Here is a 20,355-nt window from a genome sequence, read left to right on the forward strand (position 1 = left end):
GAGCACAAAACAAATTAGGTAAAGAGTCAATAGTCTGAAAGTCTCATAAATTAGTCCAGGTATCAGAAACTCCTATGGTATTAGGAAAATGTTACTTGAAATTCTCCAAAGGATCTTTAATGGACAGCCAACTTTCATAGATTCTTCTTTTGTCTCTTGAATTTATGTGCAGTCCAAACAGAGTAGCTCTCAACCCCTGACAGGGTGAGCACAGGCTTTCCGCTGCCCAGCCGCTACGTGAACTGTATCAGCTGGGCTGTGTAGTGCGGTAGTAAGATCCAGATGAATTCACCAGTGTGTCTATCTTTTTGCGGTAAGCTGTCCCCTCAATGGTGCATCCCAGCTCGGCTCAGCAGTATAGTTGGCAGTGAGTCAGCATGAGTAAGGATGATCAAAGGAGCTGTCAGAGCAATCTCTCCATCCTTGACACGTTTATCTGGGTATTGGAGTCCCGGTATCTTCAGGTCTTCAGAGGTGTCCTTTTCTATCTTTGATGCATTGATGGCAAACATGCACATGCTAGTTGCCTAGCACGTGCACGCGATGGTATACCAGGTCGCTGCAGCGTTCGCACCATGCAATCCTATGGATCATGGGTGTAAATATAGGATGTGTAAGTTTAATTGCAACTCGTGGCAAAGATACGAGGACACATCTGTAGCATAACATTTATTTAGCAACACAACTATATTAGACTTGATAATTTTATGTGCAAAAGCAAGGAACTGCCATGGGCACAACATTTGCTCCATCCTATGCAAATGTACTTATGGGAGAGTGGGATCATAAATTTGTTTATTGAAAAAAAAGGAAAAGGAACATATAGATGATATATTGATGCCATTATTATAATTTGGAAAGTGGTTAAAAGAAGTATTGAAATCTTTATGACATCTAATAGTCAAAATGATTAAAACTGAAAATTTACATTGAAGCATAATGGTAATGCAATCAATGGGCACAATAAAATTGTCATAAAAACCTAAAAAAGGTTCTTATGACAACTACGAAGCATATAGTTTGATCCCTTAAAATAGTCGTTACCTCTCATCCTGGATAGAGAATTTCTATATTACCAATTTTTAATACATAAAAAAATTGTACTGTAGACAAAAAAATTCTGGACTAATCCAAAATCTTCAGCAATAGATTTCTGGAGAGTGGTTATGTAGAAAACACCATTGTAAAGGCCAGAAATTGATCATTCAACAAATAAAACAAGTATCAAAAGATAAAGTAATAGGATATACTGTACATCAGAAAACAAAAATGTGTTTAAGAGGCATTTTATAAATCAATGCAACAAGACTATAGGAAAATAGACAGAATCCTATAAAAGTGCACAATGTCATATGCCCATAGTGTCAGCTTCTGCTGGAGGCCAGAGGCTGTGTGAGAGGAATCGATAGAGCTCTCTCCTGCTTGTAAGTCTCCATAGGATTAAATCAGTTTAAACCATCTACAGGTGTAAACTACTAGTGCCAAACTTCAAATAGATTTGTTTCTTTGTTACATATGGCAGAGATTGCAGGTCCCATTGATAATAATTTAGAATGTGATTTGCAGTGCTAATTAGCACTCTGCTTGAAATTTCTGTGATTTTCTTTTTTACCACTGTAAAAGATTGGTTCTTGATTTTAGATGGCCTGACTTAAGCCCTGTATGCCCTTGGGCATTGGCTTTAGTAAATGATGTAGATGGACTAGTATCGTCATGACTGGTGGCACTGGCAGCAGCTCCAGCACTAGTATGTGGTTCCTACTCTCCTCTCAAGATCGTTCTCCTTATCAACAAACACTAATGAAGTACAGCACACACGTCAATTTGCACCAATTTTAAATATTACACTGTGTTATCAATTACCTACAGTATCACAAGATTTTTTATGAATAAGAAAAGAATAACACTCTCTGCTGCCACTTACAGTGTCACAAGATTATTTATTAATAAGAATAACACACTAATCTTCCACTTAGTGCCACAAGATTAATTATTTAGGAATAAGAACAGTACACTGCGCTACCACTTACAGTGATCTCATTATGTTTTCTATATAAAAGATGTTATTTAGAACTTTGTTGTAGTCAGCGTGTATAGTAATAATTTATTCACAATTGAGGAAAGAAGTGAAAAGTTGAATGTTAGACTGCGAAACCACTTACAGTGTTAAAAGATTAATTATTTATGAATAAGAATAACACACTGCGCTACCACTTACAGTGTCACAAGATTAATTATTTACACTGCGCTACCACTTACAGTATCACAAGATGTATTATTTCTGAATAAGTATAACACACTGTGCTACGACTTATAATGTCACAATTTGTGGATGATAAACTGCAGTCTAGCCTGCAGTGTCACCAAACAATAATAGTGCAGCTAAGTTACTAAAGCACACACACACACAAAAAAAAAATATATTTTTTTGTATATTGATATTGATATTATTAATTTCATTTCACTTTTATTTTTTTCACACTGGGGAAGAGCACCCCTGTGATTTTTTATTATGTGTTTTACTATTTGTCTATATGAGTATAAGATGTCCTGATTATACAAGTGATATGTATTAGTTTGTGTTTTATTATCACTTCTCCTTTTTAATGATAAAGATCTATGAATATACAGTAATTATATTGAAATATCCGTTCCTTTATATTTCCTAGACCGTCACTTAGCACAGTGTGTTTTTCTTCTTTATATAAACACAGACAGCACCCCTTTTTGATGGACAACAAAGCACCCCTGCCGAGTGTGGACAGACCACCTGCAGAGTCTCAAATACATCTGCGATAAACTGTGGCAGTATCACGGTACAATAATAGTGCAGCTAAGTTTCTAGCGCACACACACAAAAAATATATATATTTTTTGTGGATTTATATATTGTTATTATTAATTTAATTTAACTTTTATTTTTTTCATACTGGGGAAGAGCACCCCTGAATGAGGCAGCAGCCCATTGATAAATAACACAGACAGCACCACTTTTTGATAGACAACAAAGAACCCCTGCCGAGTGCGGACAGACCACCTGCAGAGTCACAAATACATGGATTATAAACTGCGGCAGTGTCACCATACAATAATAGCGCTGCTAAGTTGCTAATGCAGACATACAAAGAAAAACACTTTTTTTTACACTGGGGAAGAGCACCCCTAATTGACAAAGCACCCCTCCTGGACAACACAGCACTCCTTTATTGACTGCAACCCTAGCCTGATTGACAGAACAAAAACACAGGAGCAGCCATAGTTAATTGACAGCAAAAGTGACACAGCAGCTGCAGCACCCACTGAAGGAAGTCCCCCTTTATATACTGCAGCTTAAAGCTGGCCACACACTAGACCAACTTACATCCAAACAGCCAACTTGTTGATTGGTTGGAATGAAATCTGGTAATGTATGGGGATAACTGATGATCAGCAATTTGCTCCTAAATGCCAGAAAACAGATGAAAATGGTCGTTCAGACAAGTTTGTTAAATGTTTGATCCAAACAATTTGTTCAAGCAGCAGTTTTGGTCCATTTTCCACCATTTGGGAGCAAATTGCTGATTGTATTCCTTACCAGATTTTCATTTCAACCAATCAACTAGTTGGCTGGTTGGACAGATCGTCTTTAGATGTGTGGCCAGCTTAAGCCTCTTTATGGACAACACAGCAGCAGCCTTTAGGCAAAGATCTGACTGGACAGACACACTGACTGACTGACAGTGACTGACTACATCTGCTAACTTCTCTCTCTACAGCCGGAGTGAAAATGGCACTGATCGCGGGGACCTTTATGGAATCCAAAACCCGTGAGAATCCGACAGCAGGAGGATGATGTTTTGCCTCGTTTTGAGATCCGAGTCATGCGGTAAAACTTGAGCCTAGATCTGGAAGTTCGGGTGGGTCCGATTCTCAGAGAATCTTACCTGCTCATCTCTATCATGAACCCCAAACAATTTCTGCATTATAGGAAGGCAAAACAATTATTGATTTAGCTGGTATTAACTAATACTAATTTGTAGACGTAACTAGTTACAGAATTTAATAAGTGTATTTTTTAGATAAGTGCAGTGCATAACTCAATAAGATGTAGTAATTTACAGCAATTTTAAGCACACATTTTAACTTATCAAAAGCATCAGTTGCTATCATGTGTAAAAAAACTAATTCTTCGCTAAAATGAGTGTTATGGAAATATTCTATACTGTACTTTACATATTTTATGTCTAAATATATATTATGAAAATGTACTATGTTATAATAATTGATATAAAGATGTCCTATAGAAAAATATATTTGGTGAATTATGATGTGTATAAGAAAAGTATATAAATAATGAAGCACCTTATTACCTTTCACAAAGCCGCAGCCCTGAAGAAGTAGTCTGCAACAAAACGCATTGGATGATAAGGGTGACATTTACTGCCTGTACTACTAAAGCATCACACACGGCTGCTAAGCACTCGCACCCTTATTAGGTATACCTAACATCTTTTGTGACTGGTGGTCAGTTATATGCGCACAAGTATTTAATTTTATATAAGTGTATTACAGCTGTTTTTAATAAGTTTATTAAGTTACGATTGTACTACACAATTAATGGCTTTTGGCCTTGTTATTGGCTACCTTTGGTGAAAGGGTTTTCCCTTAGTATCAACCTTCATACTACGAGATCCTTATCTGTGAATCCATCATATGGTAAGAGTGACTATAATATAACAGTGACTATGATATAATTTTAGAAGAGAGATCCAGACATGAAGGACTCAATTAAAAGGTCATACAGATAAGCTTTATTTAATTAAATTTTGTAGACAGCTCATGAGGGACGACATGGTCCCGGGTGTTTGTACCTGCTCTTCATCTATTGTTCCTAAGTAGACTTTTCTTTAAGCACACAACTGCAAGGCAAGTAAGACTTGTATTCTGCAGCTTTGGACTGTATGATGTGTAGAGTGTAGCTCATTGCTCTCTCTTAGCAGTCGAGAGGTAGAGTATTTATGGTAAAGCACTGTACTGGGAACATCTTGCTGAATAGGATACAATGGTTGTTTCACTGAAAGAGAGAAAAACTGTTTCCTCTCAAATATTAAGCATCATTGTCCTTAATGTTTTCTCACTATTATTCAACCAGGCCCATAAGCTGACAGTGGAGGCCAGGACTGATGGGGAGACCAGGAGAGGTACAGGGGATATGTAGCATATGTAAAATCACTTAGTGATAAGGTCATATGATGGGGTTACTCCTCAACCAAATATTAGTCCACACAAGAGAGGAAAAGACAGTTCATATACTTAATTTTTGCACTTTAGATGATGTGAGGTTTTATTTGCACATTTGCACTTTAAAACAAAATTATTTCTGAATGTTAAGCAGGATGCAATGTTTATATGTTGTATATTGTGCACATTCTATGCTCATTGTCTCATGGTTTTGCTGGGCTACACCAATGCACTTTGATTATGTACTACATTTCCATGGATATTTTACACACAATATATACATATATTGCATACCCTAACACAAACATTTATATAGTTATGCAGATATAAATAAATAGATATATAACTCAAGATAAATTTCATATGAAAATCCTACTATATATTAAGCACTAATTAGGCAGCTTATCTTTACTCATGAAGTTGCAGTATCTGTCAATCCAGTAGATGGCACACCAAAACAATACTACATTTCATAGAGTTGCTGCTTATGTTACTTGCAACCTTTTCAGTGTTACTGTAGGTTAAGTGGCTTGCTCAGGAGTTAGTAGCCCCAAGCATCTTTTTGCGTTAATACATGAAGGAAAAACTGAAATTTACAAAGATATTCTGTGATCAATATCAACAATACAAAATATACCGTACATTACAATATTAGAGACCACTACTATTTTTGTAAAATTAGGGCTGCTGAGCAATAACAGTCATCCAAGCTAACAAATCTGCTGGCAAAAGTTAGTATAGAATAAAAAATCTACCTGATGATATATGAAGTAATTCTATAGATTTCTATATACACTAGCAGATGAAATAGGGATACCCTGTGAGGAAACTAGAAGTGACTGGAATTAGTGCATGGTAATGCAGAACACTGGAAGAACAATTCATTATTACACCTTAAAATCTGCCAAGTTTTAGTTCCATAATTTCCAGCAACTAAGTAGGACTATTGCACCTGTCCTCCTTGAGAGTCTTTCTGGATGAGTGCAGAGTACACATTAGTCTACAACTACAGTATACTTTCAGCACTGAACATCTGCATTTAATGATTGGTTTACTAAATGTAACTTATGCTCAACATTTTTCAGTGTTAACATTGAAGAGTACAGGAGCATCCTGGCATTTATCTTTGCTGTTGATGACATTAACAAGGACCCCGACCTTCTCCCCAATGTTACTCTGGGCTATCACATATATAACACATGTAAAGATCCAAAGAAATCCTTAAGCTATGTCCTGCAGATATTGTCTGGAGAAAGGAAGGAGGCTCCTAATTATTTATGTAGGGAACACGGGGAAGTAGCTGGTTTTATTGGTGATTCCGGTTTCCATACAAGTCATGCGATGGCCCAATTACTGAGTCTGTACCAGTACCCACAGGTAAGTGGTCTTTGTATACTATATGTAGGGGCGGATTGGGAATTTAAAGTGGCCCTGGAAAAAAAATGTGGAAGAGGCCCTACAGTATGTGTGTGCGCCTGGAAAAGTGGGCGGGGCCTAATTACAAGGGGTGTGGTCTAATGAGAAATGCCATGCCCACAAGCCATGCCCCAATTTTTTCATGCTGGGGGCATGCCCACAGCTCCAGGAGATGATAGCCATGCCCCCAATCCCTCTCTCCAGTGAATAAGCACAGAAAGCATGTGCATGAATATTTTCTTACCTATATGATTTCTCTGTAGCTGGGAACCTCTGAAAAAATTGATCCTTCTTGGACAGGCAGTTTCTTGAGTCATTATTCATGCTGAGATCACATGGTCCGGAAGCCACCTGTTTGTGTAGCAATAAATCCAATGTCATCATTATGCAACAGAGGTTTAACCAGATAATACATAGTAACAGATGGTTTGGGGCAGGATAAAATGGGAGTTTCCTATATTGAACAATGTATGATTAATAAAATATATTTGCTCATTTGATTCTCTTTGCATTAGAATATGGTTTCATTAGAATTGTTATCTTACAAAAGATTACTGTGCCCCAGTGTTTTCTTCTAATAATACCAGCGTTCCTACCGTCCTATATGTGTGTCTCCAGCACCATCACCTTGGTGTGTCTCCAGCCTATCCCCTCTCTTGTGTTTCTTCAGTGCTATCCCCCTGCGCCTCTCCAGTGCCACCCCCAATTCTCTCCGGCACCATCCACCTGTGTCTTCCCACAGTGCCATCCTCCTGCATCTCCTAGGCGCTATCATCCTGCGTCTCCTCAGTGGCATCTAGCACAGAATAGCCCTTCTGTCTCACACTCAGGTCATCTCCCCTTAGCACAGAATACCCACCTCCCCCACAGATCATCATCTCCCCCACCCCTAATATAGCAAATCCCTCTCCCCCAGACAGGTCATCTTCCACACCCCTAGTATAGCACACTCCCCCTCCCCCACAGACAGATCATCATCTCCCCCACCCCTAATAAAGCAGAGCCCCCCTCCACACAAACAGATCAACTCCCCTGCCCCAAGTATAGCAGACCCCCATCCCCAGACAGATCATCATCTCCCTGCCCATTTATAGTAGACCCCCGTCCCCACAGACACATCATCATCTCCCCCACCCCTAATATAGCAGATCCCCCCTCCCCACAGACAGATCTTCTCCACCTAGTATAGCAGACCCCCCACAGAAATATCATCTCCCCTTAGAACAAAATGAACCCACCCCAGCCCACAGACAGATCATCTCAGTATAGCAGCCCCCCTCCCCCACAGAAATACCTTCTCCCCTTGGCACAAAATAACCCCACAGACAAAATGACCCCAAATAAGGATCCACCCTAGTATAGAAGACCCCCTTCCCTCCACAGAAAGACTGTCTCCTACTTGTTCAGCATCTCCCCTGCAGATATCTTTCCCTTAAACAGATCAACTCCCCTCTCCCTTAGACAGATGATCTCATTCTCCCCTGAGCAGGGCCCCCACCCCAGACATCCTGAGTCCAGTCTCCATCTCCCAGCCCCATTGCCCTACTGCACTGCTGCAGCTAGCCAGATGTCTCCTCTCCGCTCTGCCCTCTCCCCAGGATGTGAAATTAAACTTGACACTTTACAGCCTGGGGAGGGAAGAGTAGAGAGGAGACGTTCATGCTAACAGACTGCCTGGGCAGCCCCCCACTCCCGCCACAACTTACCTACCTTACGGTCATGCCGATGGCTGCTGTCACCCACGGGCCACACCACTTCCCATCTTGAGTCCTCCGTGGTGTGTGATGCTGACAGCATGCTGGGTGGGGCTTAATTAGGCTGCCGCTGGCCTCTCTTCTTATGAGAAAGAGGCTAAGGCACAGCCAGAAAGATCTAACAGGCAGTCAGTTGCCTGTGAAAATGAGTCTGTACAGGAGCCGGCGGGTGATGCAAATAAGGGGACGGGGTCTCAACAGAATAGCGGACCCACAACCAATCAACCCACCAGGATTTTTCCCACAGAAAATACCTGCTAATCCACCCCTGACTATCTGTATTTAACTATCCCTGCCAATAATCTCTAATGTCCCTGCAAATAATTGCTAACAATGCTCAGAAATGTTTTTTGAAATGGGGATGATCCAAGAGCAATGCTCTCTTCGTCTTTTTGTCTGTTCATCAAGTGTATAAACATATCAGTATGAAGAATTGCTGATTATAATGAATTAGTACACAGTGGCCCTGATACAGAGATGTACGTAGAACCTGATGGTTTCCATACATCGCCATTATTTGGGTGTGTGCATGCGCAGAACGAGTCCTGTGTGTTAGCATGCAGTACCCCCAAGCTGCAGCATGGCTGATATGCTATGGCCTTTGGGGGTGGGGAGGGGGTGTCACCAACCTCACTCCTGGAAACCTCTGTCTACCCCATGGGATTGCAGAGGCCAGGGTCTGCTTCATCCAATACAGACTTCCTGCCCTCGGCTATGGAGCTGCGAGGGCCAATCTGAGTAACATCAGGATTACTGAGATGGCCAATGGTGGTGCCCTCGGCTATGGAGCTGCGAGGGCCAATCTGAGTAACATCAGGATTACTGAGATGGCCAATGGTGGTGCCCTCGGCTATGGAGCTGCGAGGGCCAATCTGAGTAACATCAGGATTACTGAGATGGCCAATGGTGGTGCCCTCGGCTATGGAGCTGCGAGGGCCAATCTGAGTAACATCAGGATTACTGAGATGGCCAATGGTGGTGCCCTCGGCTATGGAGCTGCGAGGGCCAATCTGAGTAACACCAGGATTACTGAGATGGCCAATCGTGGTGCCCTCGGCTATGGAGCTGTGAAGGCCAATCTGAGTAACATCAGGATTACTCAGGTGGTCAATGGTGGTGCCCTCGGCTATGGAGCTGCGAGGGCCAATCTGAGTAACATCAGGATTACTCAGGTGGCTAATGGTGGTGCAGAAGATGTAATTGTGCATCTTAGGACAAAGCAGTCAGATCTGCAATGCTATCCGGAGGCGTCTCTCTCCTCAGACCCCTCCTGCTGCATTAGCATGTGTTAGCGTCCAAAGACACAGAGGTGATGCTAATTGTGTCCATCTGATGTCATACAGTGTCTTACACCAGGTATAGCTAATAGCTGATGGTGCTGACCGCTATTTCCACAGGTGGCTGGACAGAGACGGGGCAGCTGCGTGGAAACATGTGTCACTGCATACAGGTGATTACCCGCAATTCCATCTAACCTGCATGCAACTCTAAATAAACTCCTAAGCGAGTAAGTTAGTAAGTATGTACATAAGAAAATAAGCAAAAACTTTGAAAATATACCTAAAAAGTATATAAGTATTTAAGTCAGTAAGTAAATGTAACACATACTGTATGTAAATAAGTCAGAATATAAACATCTAAGTATATAGAGTATACCACTAGAGCTCACCATTGTGGGAAACCTCAAAGACGAAATAAAACAGTTGCCCAGCCACCACCAATTCGCATAAACCACCATATGCAAAGGGTTGGGACATGATAGGAGGAACTCAGCGGAGCTGGTATAGTTGTCCCCCTTGCCATCATAGGACATGATGAGGAACAACTCCCAGTTGTCCACCATGTGCCACACTATTCACTCACACAACTCTCTAGCCATTAGCACTCAAAAACTCAATTGCCATGTTCAAAATCCAAATCTCAATTCGGGTGTAGTACCATATTTGAAATCAAATCAAGTGAATTTTGTGTATGAGGACACATCTGTAATCAGAAGTTATTATATGTTTTCAATGAATCCAATTTAAATAGCACTAAGTTTTCAGGATTCACTGGAATTATGTAGTTTTCTGTGTCATCACATGCTGGAAACAACCCTGGGGCAAACAGTCTTATGGCATACTGGTTTTCACCAAGGATGCCCATAAGGGAATTTGGGCTTCAAGGCAGTATCCCTGAAGACCATGCCCCCTTGAGCAGTACTCCGGAGTAACTAGCAGGTAGCTTGTCACAGGTATAAACAAGGATACAGTATGGAGAGAATGGGGATGGCAGGAGATCACAATAATGGCTGTTAGAGAACTGATGCTGCACGAAAGAATAAAAAAAATAATTCAGTTGGTGTGTGAGAAAGAAGAATGTTTCTGTAGACTGTGAGGAAAGAAGTTAATCCTCAGGAGGAATGGAAGTGGATATTGTGGATGAATTCGGCCAAGGTTGTAAATCCAACCAGTCATTCTGAATAGCTGAGTCATTCTGGTAAGTCATTCTGAGTAAGGGCCAAAGGAAAGATTTGAGCTCTTGATTTCACTCTTTATGTTGCACCATTAGTTTGTGGGTGGTAGAAGTCAAGTTTTTAGGCTTTTACAGTATATAGAACTCACCAAAATTCTCCGTGATCAGAGATAATTTCTTTTGGGCAGCCATGTAGATGAAATATTTTTTTTAATAAACAATTTTGCCAATGAAGGGAAAGAAGGTAGACCTGCCAGTGGAACGAAATTAACCATTTTAGAAAACCAGTATATTAAGACCCAAAAGTGTCAAATCTTCCTAATTTGGAAATGTACATAATGAAATCCATAGTGAGATGAGTCCAAGATTTGGTAGGAATTGGCAAAAGTCAGAGTTCCAGAGAGTGACTGAAGTGAAATTTTGTGTTGTGCACAATTTCACCAGAGAAGCTTTAGAGGAATGTGCCCAAGAAAGTAATTGTTATGTAGTTTAGAGGGAACAACGTTTTTCCCTGAGGTGTATTTGAATGTGAAGTAGCAGAGACAAGACATGTACACGTAGGCTACAGAATGGGTCAAGGCAAAAAAAGTTTCTGAAATCCTGGGAAGAAAAGCTCTACTTAAAGCATCAATTCTGTGATTTTTAGTACCTGGTCAGAAGGTGACAATTAGATTGAAGTAAGAGAAAAAGACTAGCTTAGGGTTCAAACACTGAGCAGCTTGCAGGTTTCAGGTGCAAGGGCTTTTCATGATCAGTGTAGATGGTCACTAAAACCTTGGCACCCTCTAGGAGATGCCTCCATTCTTCCAAAGCTAAACGCATGGCCAATAACTCTTTATCTCCAATTGTATAATTTCTATCTAAAAAATTTAAACTTTTTGGAAAAGAAGCAAACTCCCGGAAGAATGGAAGAGATACATACAGTTGAAGAAGTATTGGAACTGAAGAGAAGGTTTCATTCAATGTTTGAAAAGCTGTAAAAGCCTATGGAGACCAATTTTTAGTATTGGCTTGCTGTTTGGTTAAGCTGTGATGGGGGCTGCTAAATTATAATAGACTTGAATGATTTGCCTTCAAATCTTGCTGTCACAAAGCTGGGACTTAGTCATTCTTACTCTGTATGGCAGTGCTTTATCAAGGTAGGCCACTCTGTTGAGCACTATCAAATTATTCCTAAGGCTCATGGGTGCAGCTATGTTGGCTCTGATCAGGTGAACAGCAGTATCCAGTCTCTATCAGTTTTTAGCACTCACATGACCACCTCCTATCTTTGGCAAGAGTGCCCTATTTAAGCCTGCATCTGCTACTAGCAAATTGTTTGCACAATGTGGTTCTTACCAGTGATTTCACTTATTTGTGAGCAATTACTACCTCTGATCCACTACCTGAACCTGTGTTGCTGCCTACTTTTGTCCCCTTCTGTCTGGCTGCTGCTCTCTCTGGTTCCATTTCAATTAAAGCATGTAGTTCCACTATAGCTGGCTGTTATTCTCTCTGGTCCCATTTTGGTTCAAGTCTGCAGTTCCACACCAGCTACACTGCTGTTTCCTCCGATCCCACTCTGGTTCAAGGCTGTGGTTCCACTCTGGCTAAGCTGCTGTTATCTCCAGTCTTAGTCTGGCTCAAGTCTTTGGTTCAATGTCTGCTACCTCTCGTCCCAATCCGGGTTAAGTAAGGTCCAAGCCAGTGACTTATCCCTTTTTCCAGCCTGCATAGTTGTCTGAAGTCTGCTGGGCATCATATAGGCTTTCCTAGAGCTTCTAAGGGACAAGTCTCCTGCATATGGTGACCCTGACTTCAAGAAAGTCTTCTGAGTACAACTCTCCTGCTCATTGCAGGTTCAAGTGGACTGTTCTTTTACTGTACATCAGATTACCATTCTGCTCTGTAAATTAATTTGCTTCCTCATAGCATCACAGTTCATGTCCTACTCTGCTACTCTGAGTGCTTCTACCCACTATACCATTGGCATCTCTATTGGTGGCTGTTGCCATGAGGGTCCTCTCTTAGGGGTATATTTACCAATGTGAGAGTTTTTATAAGTGGAGATGTTGCCCATAGCAAATAATCAGATTCTAGCTTATCTTTTAGAGGGTACTAGTTAAAAGTTAAGTAGAATCTGATTGGTTGCTAAGGGCAACATCTCCAGTTCTAAAAACTCTCACTTTAGTAAACATACCCTCTAGAGTGTTAGGGTTCATGATGAGATTCTGCTTCAGTGTTCAGTCCAGTTGCAGGGGACTGGGTGCTGGATTGGATTCCTCTCTGAGGGTCCAGACTCCAGTGACCCAGCTCTGGTAATAAGTTTAAGCATCTGTTAGCAGATTTCAGGCAGGTTACCAATTACCTGTATTACTCTTCTCTGTTCCCTGAGTTCTCAAACACTGGTTCTGGCACTTATTCCTGTATTCAGGATAAGCGTTTAAGTTACACTAAGTTGGTTCCAGGAACAGGCAGGGAGCCTTCCAAGTGTCACTGACCTCTCTGAAAGCATCTGGTTTTTACTGCATGGGTCTCACTCCATAAGTAGACCTCTGATTCAGTCTCCCCTATTCCGCTCTGACCCATCAACCCAGTCCACGGGTCCTGACTCAAAGTGATATGGGTCACTGAGGCAGATGGATGAATAAAGCTTTGTTGGAGATTTCCTTGAATATAGCCAGACATTGCTTGAGTCTCTAAAAGTGAGAGTGGATAGAAATGACCTCAAGGAAGTACGTTCTCAGGCATTTGGTCAATAGTGCTGTCTCAAGGATGGTGTGGAGAAAGAACTTTTGCTTGTTGTTTACTGAAAACTTTTAGAAAAGACAGGTAGCAAATGTTTAATTAGAACCTTGCCTTGTGTTGAGTCTAGGATCACAGGGAGGGAGTATTTTGCTAAGGCAGTGATCAAAACAGGAAGGTCCCCAAGACAAAATTTGGAAAATTGTCAAATCCAGTTTTGGGGAATGAAGCTGGAGTCAACGAAGACCTTTTACTAATGATGCTGAGGACTGAGGTAAATCAGGAAGGAAATTAATTTAGAATGTAATACTCCTATTTGCAGATAGACAGGTGTGGTCTGAAAGCAAACGGTTCTCTCTGGAATGCAGCTTCCATCAATGGAGGTGAGGATTAGATGTATTTCTAATAGATGAGATGGAACATTGAGTTTGTTGACCATAGTAGAGGCAATAAAATTCACAGGAGCACCAGCATGCAGGAGAGCAGCCAGACTGACAGATCCAGAATGATCTACACCGAGAGAAAAGGTTATCAATATGGGTTTTTAAAAAGTTTTGTACTTCTCCTAAGTTGGCCTCTCAATTAAAATTTCCATTACCACAGAAACTGAAGGCAAGCTGCCAGTAGATGGTCAGAGGAAGCAAACTATAGAAACAATTTATTTTTTAACCTTCTCTCCCATTCCAGAGGGGTTAGATAAGAGTGCCCAAATTACAAAGGTTGCTCTTGAGTTTGAACAGGGGCCTGAAACTGGGGGGCTAGATGGATCTTAGATTGGAAGGGACTCCTTTTCCCTATAGATATCTCTCAAAGGTTTTAATCAATCTTGTGCACAGAGAGATGTATTCATCAAGGGAGGACAGGAGTAATTGTGCAGCTAGCTAATACTTGATGCAGTCTGCCAAACTTTGAGATAAAAACAGAAACCAGAGCCTCATTGTTCCACTGCAGTTCGGGGTACAGACGTGAACTGCATGATCCCTGAAGTAACTTCAGAAGACTTGAGGTGACAGGAACCACCCATCACTTGAGTCATCAAATATTTCACAAAAAGCTTTCAGGAAATTAGCAAAATTAAATATTTTGGGATCATTCCATTCCCATTGGGGAGAGGCCCAGATGAGGGCTTGACCTGAGAGAAAAGAGAACATATGCATCAAGCCACTTTGGCTCTATCAATTGGGAAATTTGCCAGCTGTAGCTAGATAGAGACTGCCACCTACTGGGACCTTGTGAGGGATACCATCTAAATTAGGGGAAGGCTATTTACCATCTATCCTTCCATGCTTGAAACATGTCTTACTTAAGGCCCACAGAGGTGCATATTAATCTTGACTTCAGGTGGCTGTTTTAACCATGTTTTATTTTAATAAATTGTAAAACTTTTTTATGCTATGAGAGGCATATGTTTCTAATTTTTTTCAGAGGTTCCATTTGTTTACTTATTTATATCCAAATAAAGATAGTGAAGGACCAAACAAGCTGATCTACAATAACATGTTATGTGAGTAAGATAATTACACCCTATATCTTAGATATGTCTACACATGAATGGTCTTTCTATCATCTGGAAAGGAGATAACTATGGGGCAGGTTGGGTACAGGATGCCGGTGCTTGGAAACTCGGTGGTCAGAATCCTGATGCCGGCATCCCGATAGGTGGTAGAATACCGACACTTATCGGTCAGTATTCTAACCCTCGCCCTCTCCCTACACTAGCCCTCTCTCCCCAGTGCCTGACCCTTATCCCCAACTTGTGCCTAAACCTAACCTCCCTGCACCCTAAATCTATCCCTCCCCCTTAGTGTCTGACCCTCCCCTAGAGCCTAACCCCTAACTTATAACCCTCTCTCTAACTATCGGGATGCTGTCGTTCGGGATTCCAGCACCAGGATTCTAAATGCCGGCATCCTGTCTGTCAGGATTTTTACTGGATCCCCTATGGGACAATCCTAAACAGAAATTGTCATCTCTATTGCAAAACATCCTTATTTATTATTTGCTTTTCATTTACCCTGATAAATGAGTGCCTGGCCATGAGTTACATAAATATTATATTACATAATGTCAAAGTTTATAATAAAAATACCAATTCAGGTGATTGTACATACTCTATAAATAGGCATAGGGTCATTTATCCAACCCACTCTTCACTGCCTTTAGGAGTAGGGTAATAGTTTGGAGTAGGGTAATAGTTTGGAGTAGAGTAATAGTTTGGAGTAGGGTAATAGTTTGGAGTAGGGTAATAGTTTGGAGTAGGGTAATAGTTTGGAGTAGGGTAATAGCTTGGAGTAGGGTAATAGTTTGGAGTAGGGTAATAGTTTGGAGTAGGGTAATAGTTTGGAGTAGGGTAATAGTTTGGAGTAGGGTAATAGCTTGGAGTAGGGTAATAGCTTGGAGTAGGGTAATAGTTTGGAGTAGGGTAATAGTTTGGAGTAGGGTAATAGCTTGGAGTAGGGTAATAGTTTGGAGTAGGGTAATAGTTTGGAGTAGGGTAATAGTTTGGAGTAGGGTAATAGCTTGGAGTAGGGTAATAGCTTGGAGTAGGGTAATAGTTTGGAGTAGGGTAATAGTTTGGAGTAGGGTAATAGTTTGGAGTAGGGTAATAGTTTGGAGTAGGGTAATAGCTTGGAGTAGGGTAATAGCTTGGAGTAGGGTAATAGTTTGGAGTAGGGTAATAGTTTGGAGTAGGGTAATAGTTTGGAGTAGGGTAATAGCTTGGAGTAGGGTAATAGTTTGGAGTAGGGTAATAGCTTGGAGTAGGGTAATAGTTTGGAGTAGGGTAATAGTTTGGAGTAGGGTAATAGTTTGGAGTAGGGTAATAGTTTTAGTATATTGCATAAGGAAATATTCTGCCCTCACCAACCCCAGTTTATTATTCTACTTGGCCGCATATTATCCAGTTCACATATATGCTTCATATGTACAATGAGATCATTTATATTTCATATGTGTCAGTGTTTACGGTCCATGGCGAATTTGTTAATACTCCACAATTACACAATAAACACATATTGAAATCTTAATCCTGTTGTTTTGTACCTGTCTATCTGAGTAATTCTGGAGGCTGTTCTGACATAAAAAATATGCAGTAAATAATTAAATTCCATATTTAAAATTTTGTCCACTCATCATTCTTTAAATCTATTTTGTGTTGACTAAAATATATTTACAGTATTTCCTAGTATATTTTCTTCACCTAGATCAATTACGGAACCAGTGACCCTGTCCTAAGTAACAGACAATTATACCCAACCTTTTACCGTATTGTCCCAGAGGATTGGGGGCGATTTGCAGCTATTGTGAAATGTCTGCAACATTTCGGATGGAATTGGGTTGGAGTCATTACACCAAGTGACGGTAGTGGGGACATGGAACTACGAGAACTGAGTACAATGATGACCCAGCATGGGATCTGCATTGAATTTATCATTAAGCTTTCTAGTAATGAAGAAATTAATAGAAGGAAAGTTAAGGATATTAAAAATTTTGCTGCTCGAGTTATAATAATATGTGGACTTTTTTCTATATATTATATAGAATTTTTTCATGAATCTGAAGCTCTGAATGAAAATATCACACTAATCCTCCATGAATCATGGACTAATATAAAATATATGGAAGATGTATTTTATCCATCTGTAAATTGTAGCTTAGTTTTTTTATTTCCTCCCAAAAAATTCCCCAATATTAATAATTTTATTAACAATGTAAATCCCTCTAATAGACCCTCTGATCCAGTATTGGAAGATATCTGGCTCCAGTGTTATCATTGTCTTTCCGCAAACATGTTCAAAACTGTTGTGTTTCAACACATACATAACTTTTCTGCTACTAACTGCACTGGCAGCGGTCATCTTCCTTCAACAATTCATGGCGTTACAGACTCAAAGCCCCATTATGCTTACATGGCGGTATATGCTCTGGCTCACGCTCTGCATAATTTGAATTTACATAAAAATAATGCACAAACATATGGATTAAAGCGAACAGTAAGTTGTGTTTATGTAAAGAGAATAAAGAGATACCGTAACTGTCAGTTGACCCTTTTGGTACCTTCAGTCCCATTTTTTTTGCCACAAAGTCAAATGCCCAACATGCCAGTACTGAAGGCCTAAGGAGAGCAATAAATAAACAAAACAAATGAATCTGTTTGACAGACCAGCAATCCTTCTCACCTAGCATTATGCATATGAAGAATACTTATGTAATTGTAACATCTAGCTTGTGTTTGTCTTTAGCTGTGAACTACTGGAAATACTGTATCGCTAGAAATTCTTTCCCATTAAAGTGACATGCTGTGTGAAACAGAGTAAAAAAGATTGAGAATTAAATTATGTCCCTCATAGAGGTCTACCCCTTCAGGCACTACCCCAACACAATACTGAATCATTGCAGGATTACTTGAAGCTGTACAACCTTTGTATCTCTTGGCAATTATCTGACTCCTTGGGTAGGGACTACTTCTTCTACTCCCCTCCAAAAAGCTCCTATTCATAATTGACCTGACCTTTCTCAACTAAGACATCACTCTGAAATTCATTAATTTTGGAATCCATCCCATACCATGGCTGATCATGCTCCAGATGCCTCTTACCTCTCCTCCCTGGCCCTTCAGCCTCCCCAAGGCAACATGGTAGATTTATGAATGCCTATCACATGATCACACCACCACCCATCTCTCGTACCTTTTACTTGAGTGTATCAAGACTAATGATACAGGTGATGTCTTCCTGATGACTCTATGGGACACCAATTAGACAGTCATCAAAGGACACCTTATTGCTCTCACTTCCAAAATTATGTGGTATAGGATGACCAAAGTAATGATCTTGACACATAGTCTGCATGTAATGGAACTATAACATAAATCTTCTTCTGACTGTGCCATCCTCCATAAACTGTTGGCTACCAGAATACCAGAATATAACTTAACAATTTTTTATCTCATCAGGTAGCTGACAAACTAAAGTGGCTCTTTCGGAAGGGTTGGGTATGATACATTGACATTCATAATGTCAACATGGCCATTGACCATGTTGACATTCATCATAAAGACACTGATAAAATGTTGCCATGTTGAAATGTCAACATATGGTTTCTTGTGGCTCAGCTGTCACTTACCTCGTCCCATTGGCTGTAGCGGCTCCAGCGTGGATTCTAGGTGCCAGCAGTCATGTGACTGTGACTTCTGGGGCAGGCCTCTGACCCTTCAGCATTTTCAGAAAGCATTCCCTAACTCTAATCCCCACCCCTAACAACCCTCTAGTGCCTAACCCTGACCCTCCTGCCCACACCCCAACCCTTATGTTGACATTCTGACGATGTTTCTAATTCACATGTCAGCATTATGAGAATTACAACACATTACTTGTTGACATTTAGTAATGTTGACATCATAGCTATTGACTTTGTGGTGTCGACATTATGAATGTCAATGTTGTAAATGTCGACGTAATTACTATATCTCCATCCATGTGCTACCTATGGGAGTGATAGAAAGTATTTAGCCTTATTCTGAGACAATGCTCTGGTGTTGATTCTTCAGTAACCCAGAATGTCTCTCCTGCCTCTTTTTAAACTTCTAGATTTCTAGATTACTATTGTTTGAAAGCCCTGTTGTTTAACCTCTGCCCCCATAATGCACCCAGGATGACTTCCCAATTTAACTTTAAGTGACAAAATGTAAACTTTAAATACCTAGAGGTATTTATTACTTAAACCAATAACACCCTCTATAGTGATAATTTCCCTGGCCTGTTTGTCAAAAGTAAATCAGACATCTTGTCTTACAGTCATGCCCTCCAGTAACTGAGTGGCTGGGGAGGGACACGGCGGGTAAAATGAATATACTCCATAAACTTTTCTGCCTGTTCCAGACCCTCCCACATTTGGAACTCTCGAACAATTTCTGACTAAATTTAAATCCACATCTCATGTTTCCTTCACTATGATTGGCCTCTGGACTTACATCCTCCTCCATATATGGTCTAACTGATTACTAGGCTAATCCACCTTATTACTCTAGACCAGGCCTGGCAAACCTGTGGCTCTCCAGCTGTTGTAAAACTACATATCCCAGCATGCCCTGCAATCATTTTTGCATTCCCTAATAACAAAACTGTGGCAGGGTATGCTTGAATTTGTAGTTTTACAACAGCTGGAGAGCCATAGGTTGGCCAAGCCTGCTCTAGACTATCCCCACCTGTCCTTCCTAGCTTAAGTTTTGCATTTTGTCTGTGCTGAATTTTTGGTATGAACATGTTTAATTTACTGATGTTATTCCAATATCACATGTCATATTTTTATTACTTGCTTTTGAATAACAAAATCAAGAAGGGAATGACGTAACTATGAAGAAAGATCAGGACTACGAGGATCAGAATTTTCAGTGTGGTCACGCACTGCACTAATAAAATATAATATTTCATTGCCTTAAAATCTTTACACAGTGCTTTTGTTATTAATTTAACATGAATTTTTATTTCCATATGAAAACAGCGATATATGAAAAATCTTCATTACATAGATCCCACTGGGGAAGATATGTCCTTTAATGAGAGAGGATATCTGCCCTCTAAGTGGTCTATGGCAAACTGGGTCATTTCCAGAACAGACACTGGATTTAAATTTGTGGTAAAGTCTGTGGCCACCTTTGGAGAATCACTAGAAGATGACCAGGATTACCATATAGAACCAGGAGATATCACATGGAAAAATGGCTCGGTGAGAGATAATGAAATATACTGTATCATATAGGAGCTTAGCGAGTTCATGTGTCAGAATT

At 40.5% G+C, this 20,355-nt stretch overlaps 1 protein-coding gene across 1 annotated transcript in view; it reads left to right on the forward strand.

Moving 5' to 3' along the window:
• The first annotated feature begins 377 nt into the window (after nt 1-377).
• Nucleotides 378-20,355, forward strand: part of LOC148481523 (vomeronasal type-2 receptor 26-like) — a 48,170-nt gene continuing 28,192 nt past the window's right edge. Inside the window, exons 1-5 of the mRNA XM_088453280.1 lie at nt 378-454; nt 6,306-6,597; nt 16,772-17,560; nt 18,523-18,561; nt 20,070-20,294. Of these exons, the coding sequence (XP_088309406.1) occupies nt 378-454; nt 6,306-6,597; nt 16,772-17,560; nt 18,523-18,561; nt 20,070-20,294 (1,422 nt within the window). The remainder of the gene's footprint in view (nt 455-6,305; nt 6,598-16,771; nt 17,561-18,522; nt 18,562-20,069; nt 20,295-20,355) is intronic.

The sequence above is a fragment of the Taudactylus pleione genome, unplaced genomic scaffold (genome assembly GCF_031769625.1).
Source record: "Taudactylus pleione unplaced genomic scaffold, aTauple2 ptg000575l, whole genome shotgun sequence".
Classification (NCBI taxonomy): domain Eukaryota; kingdom Metazoa; phylum Chordata; class Amphibia; order Anura; family Myobatrachidae; genus Taudactylus; species Taudactylus pleione.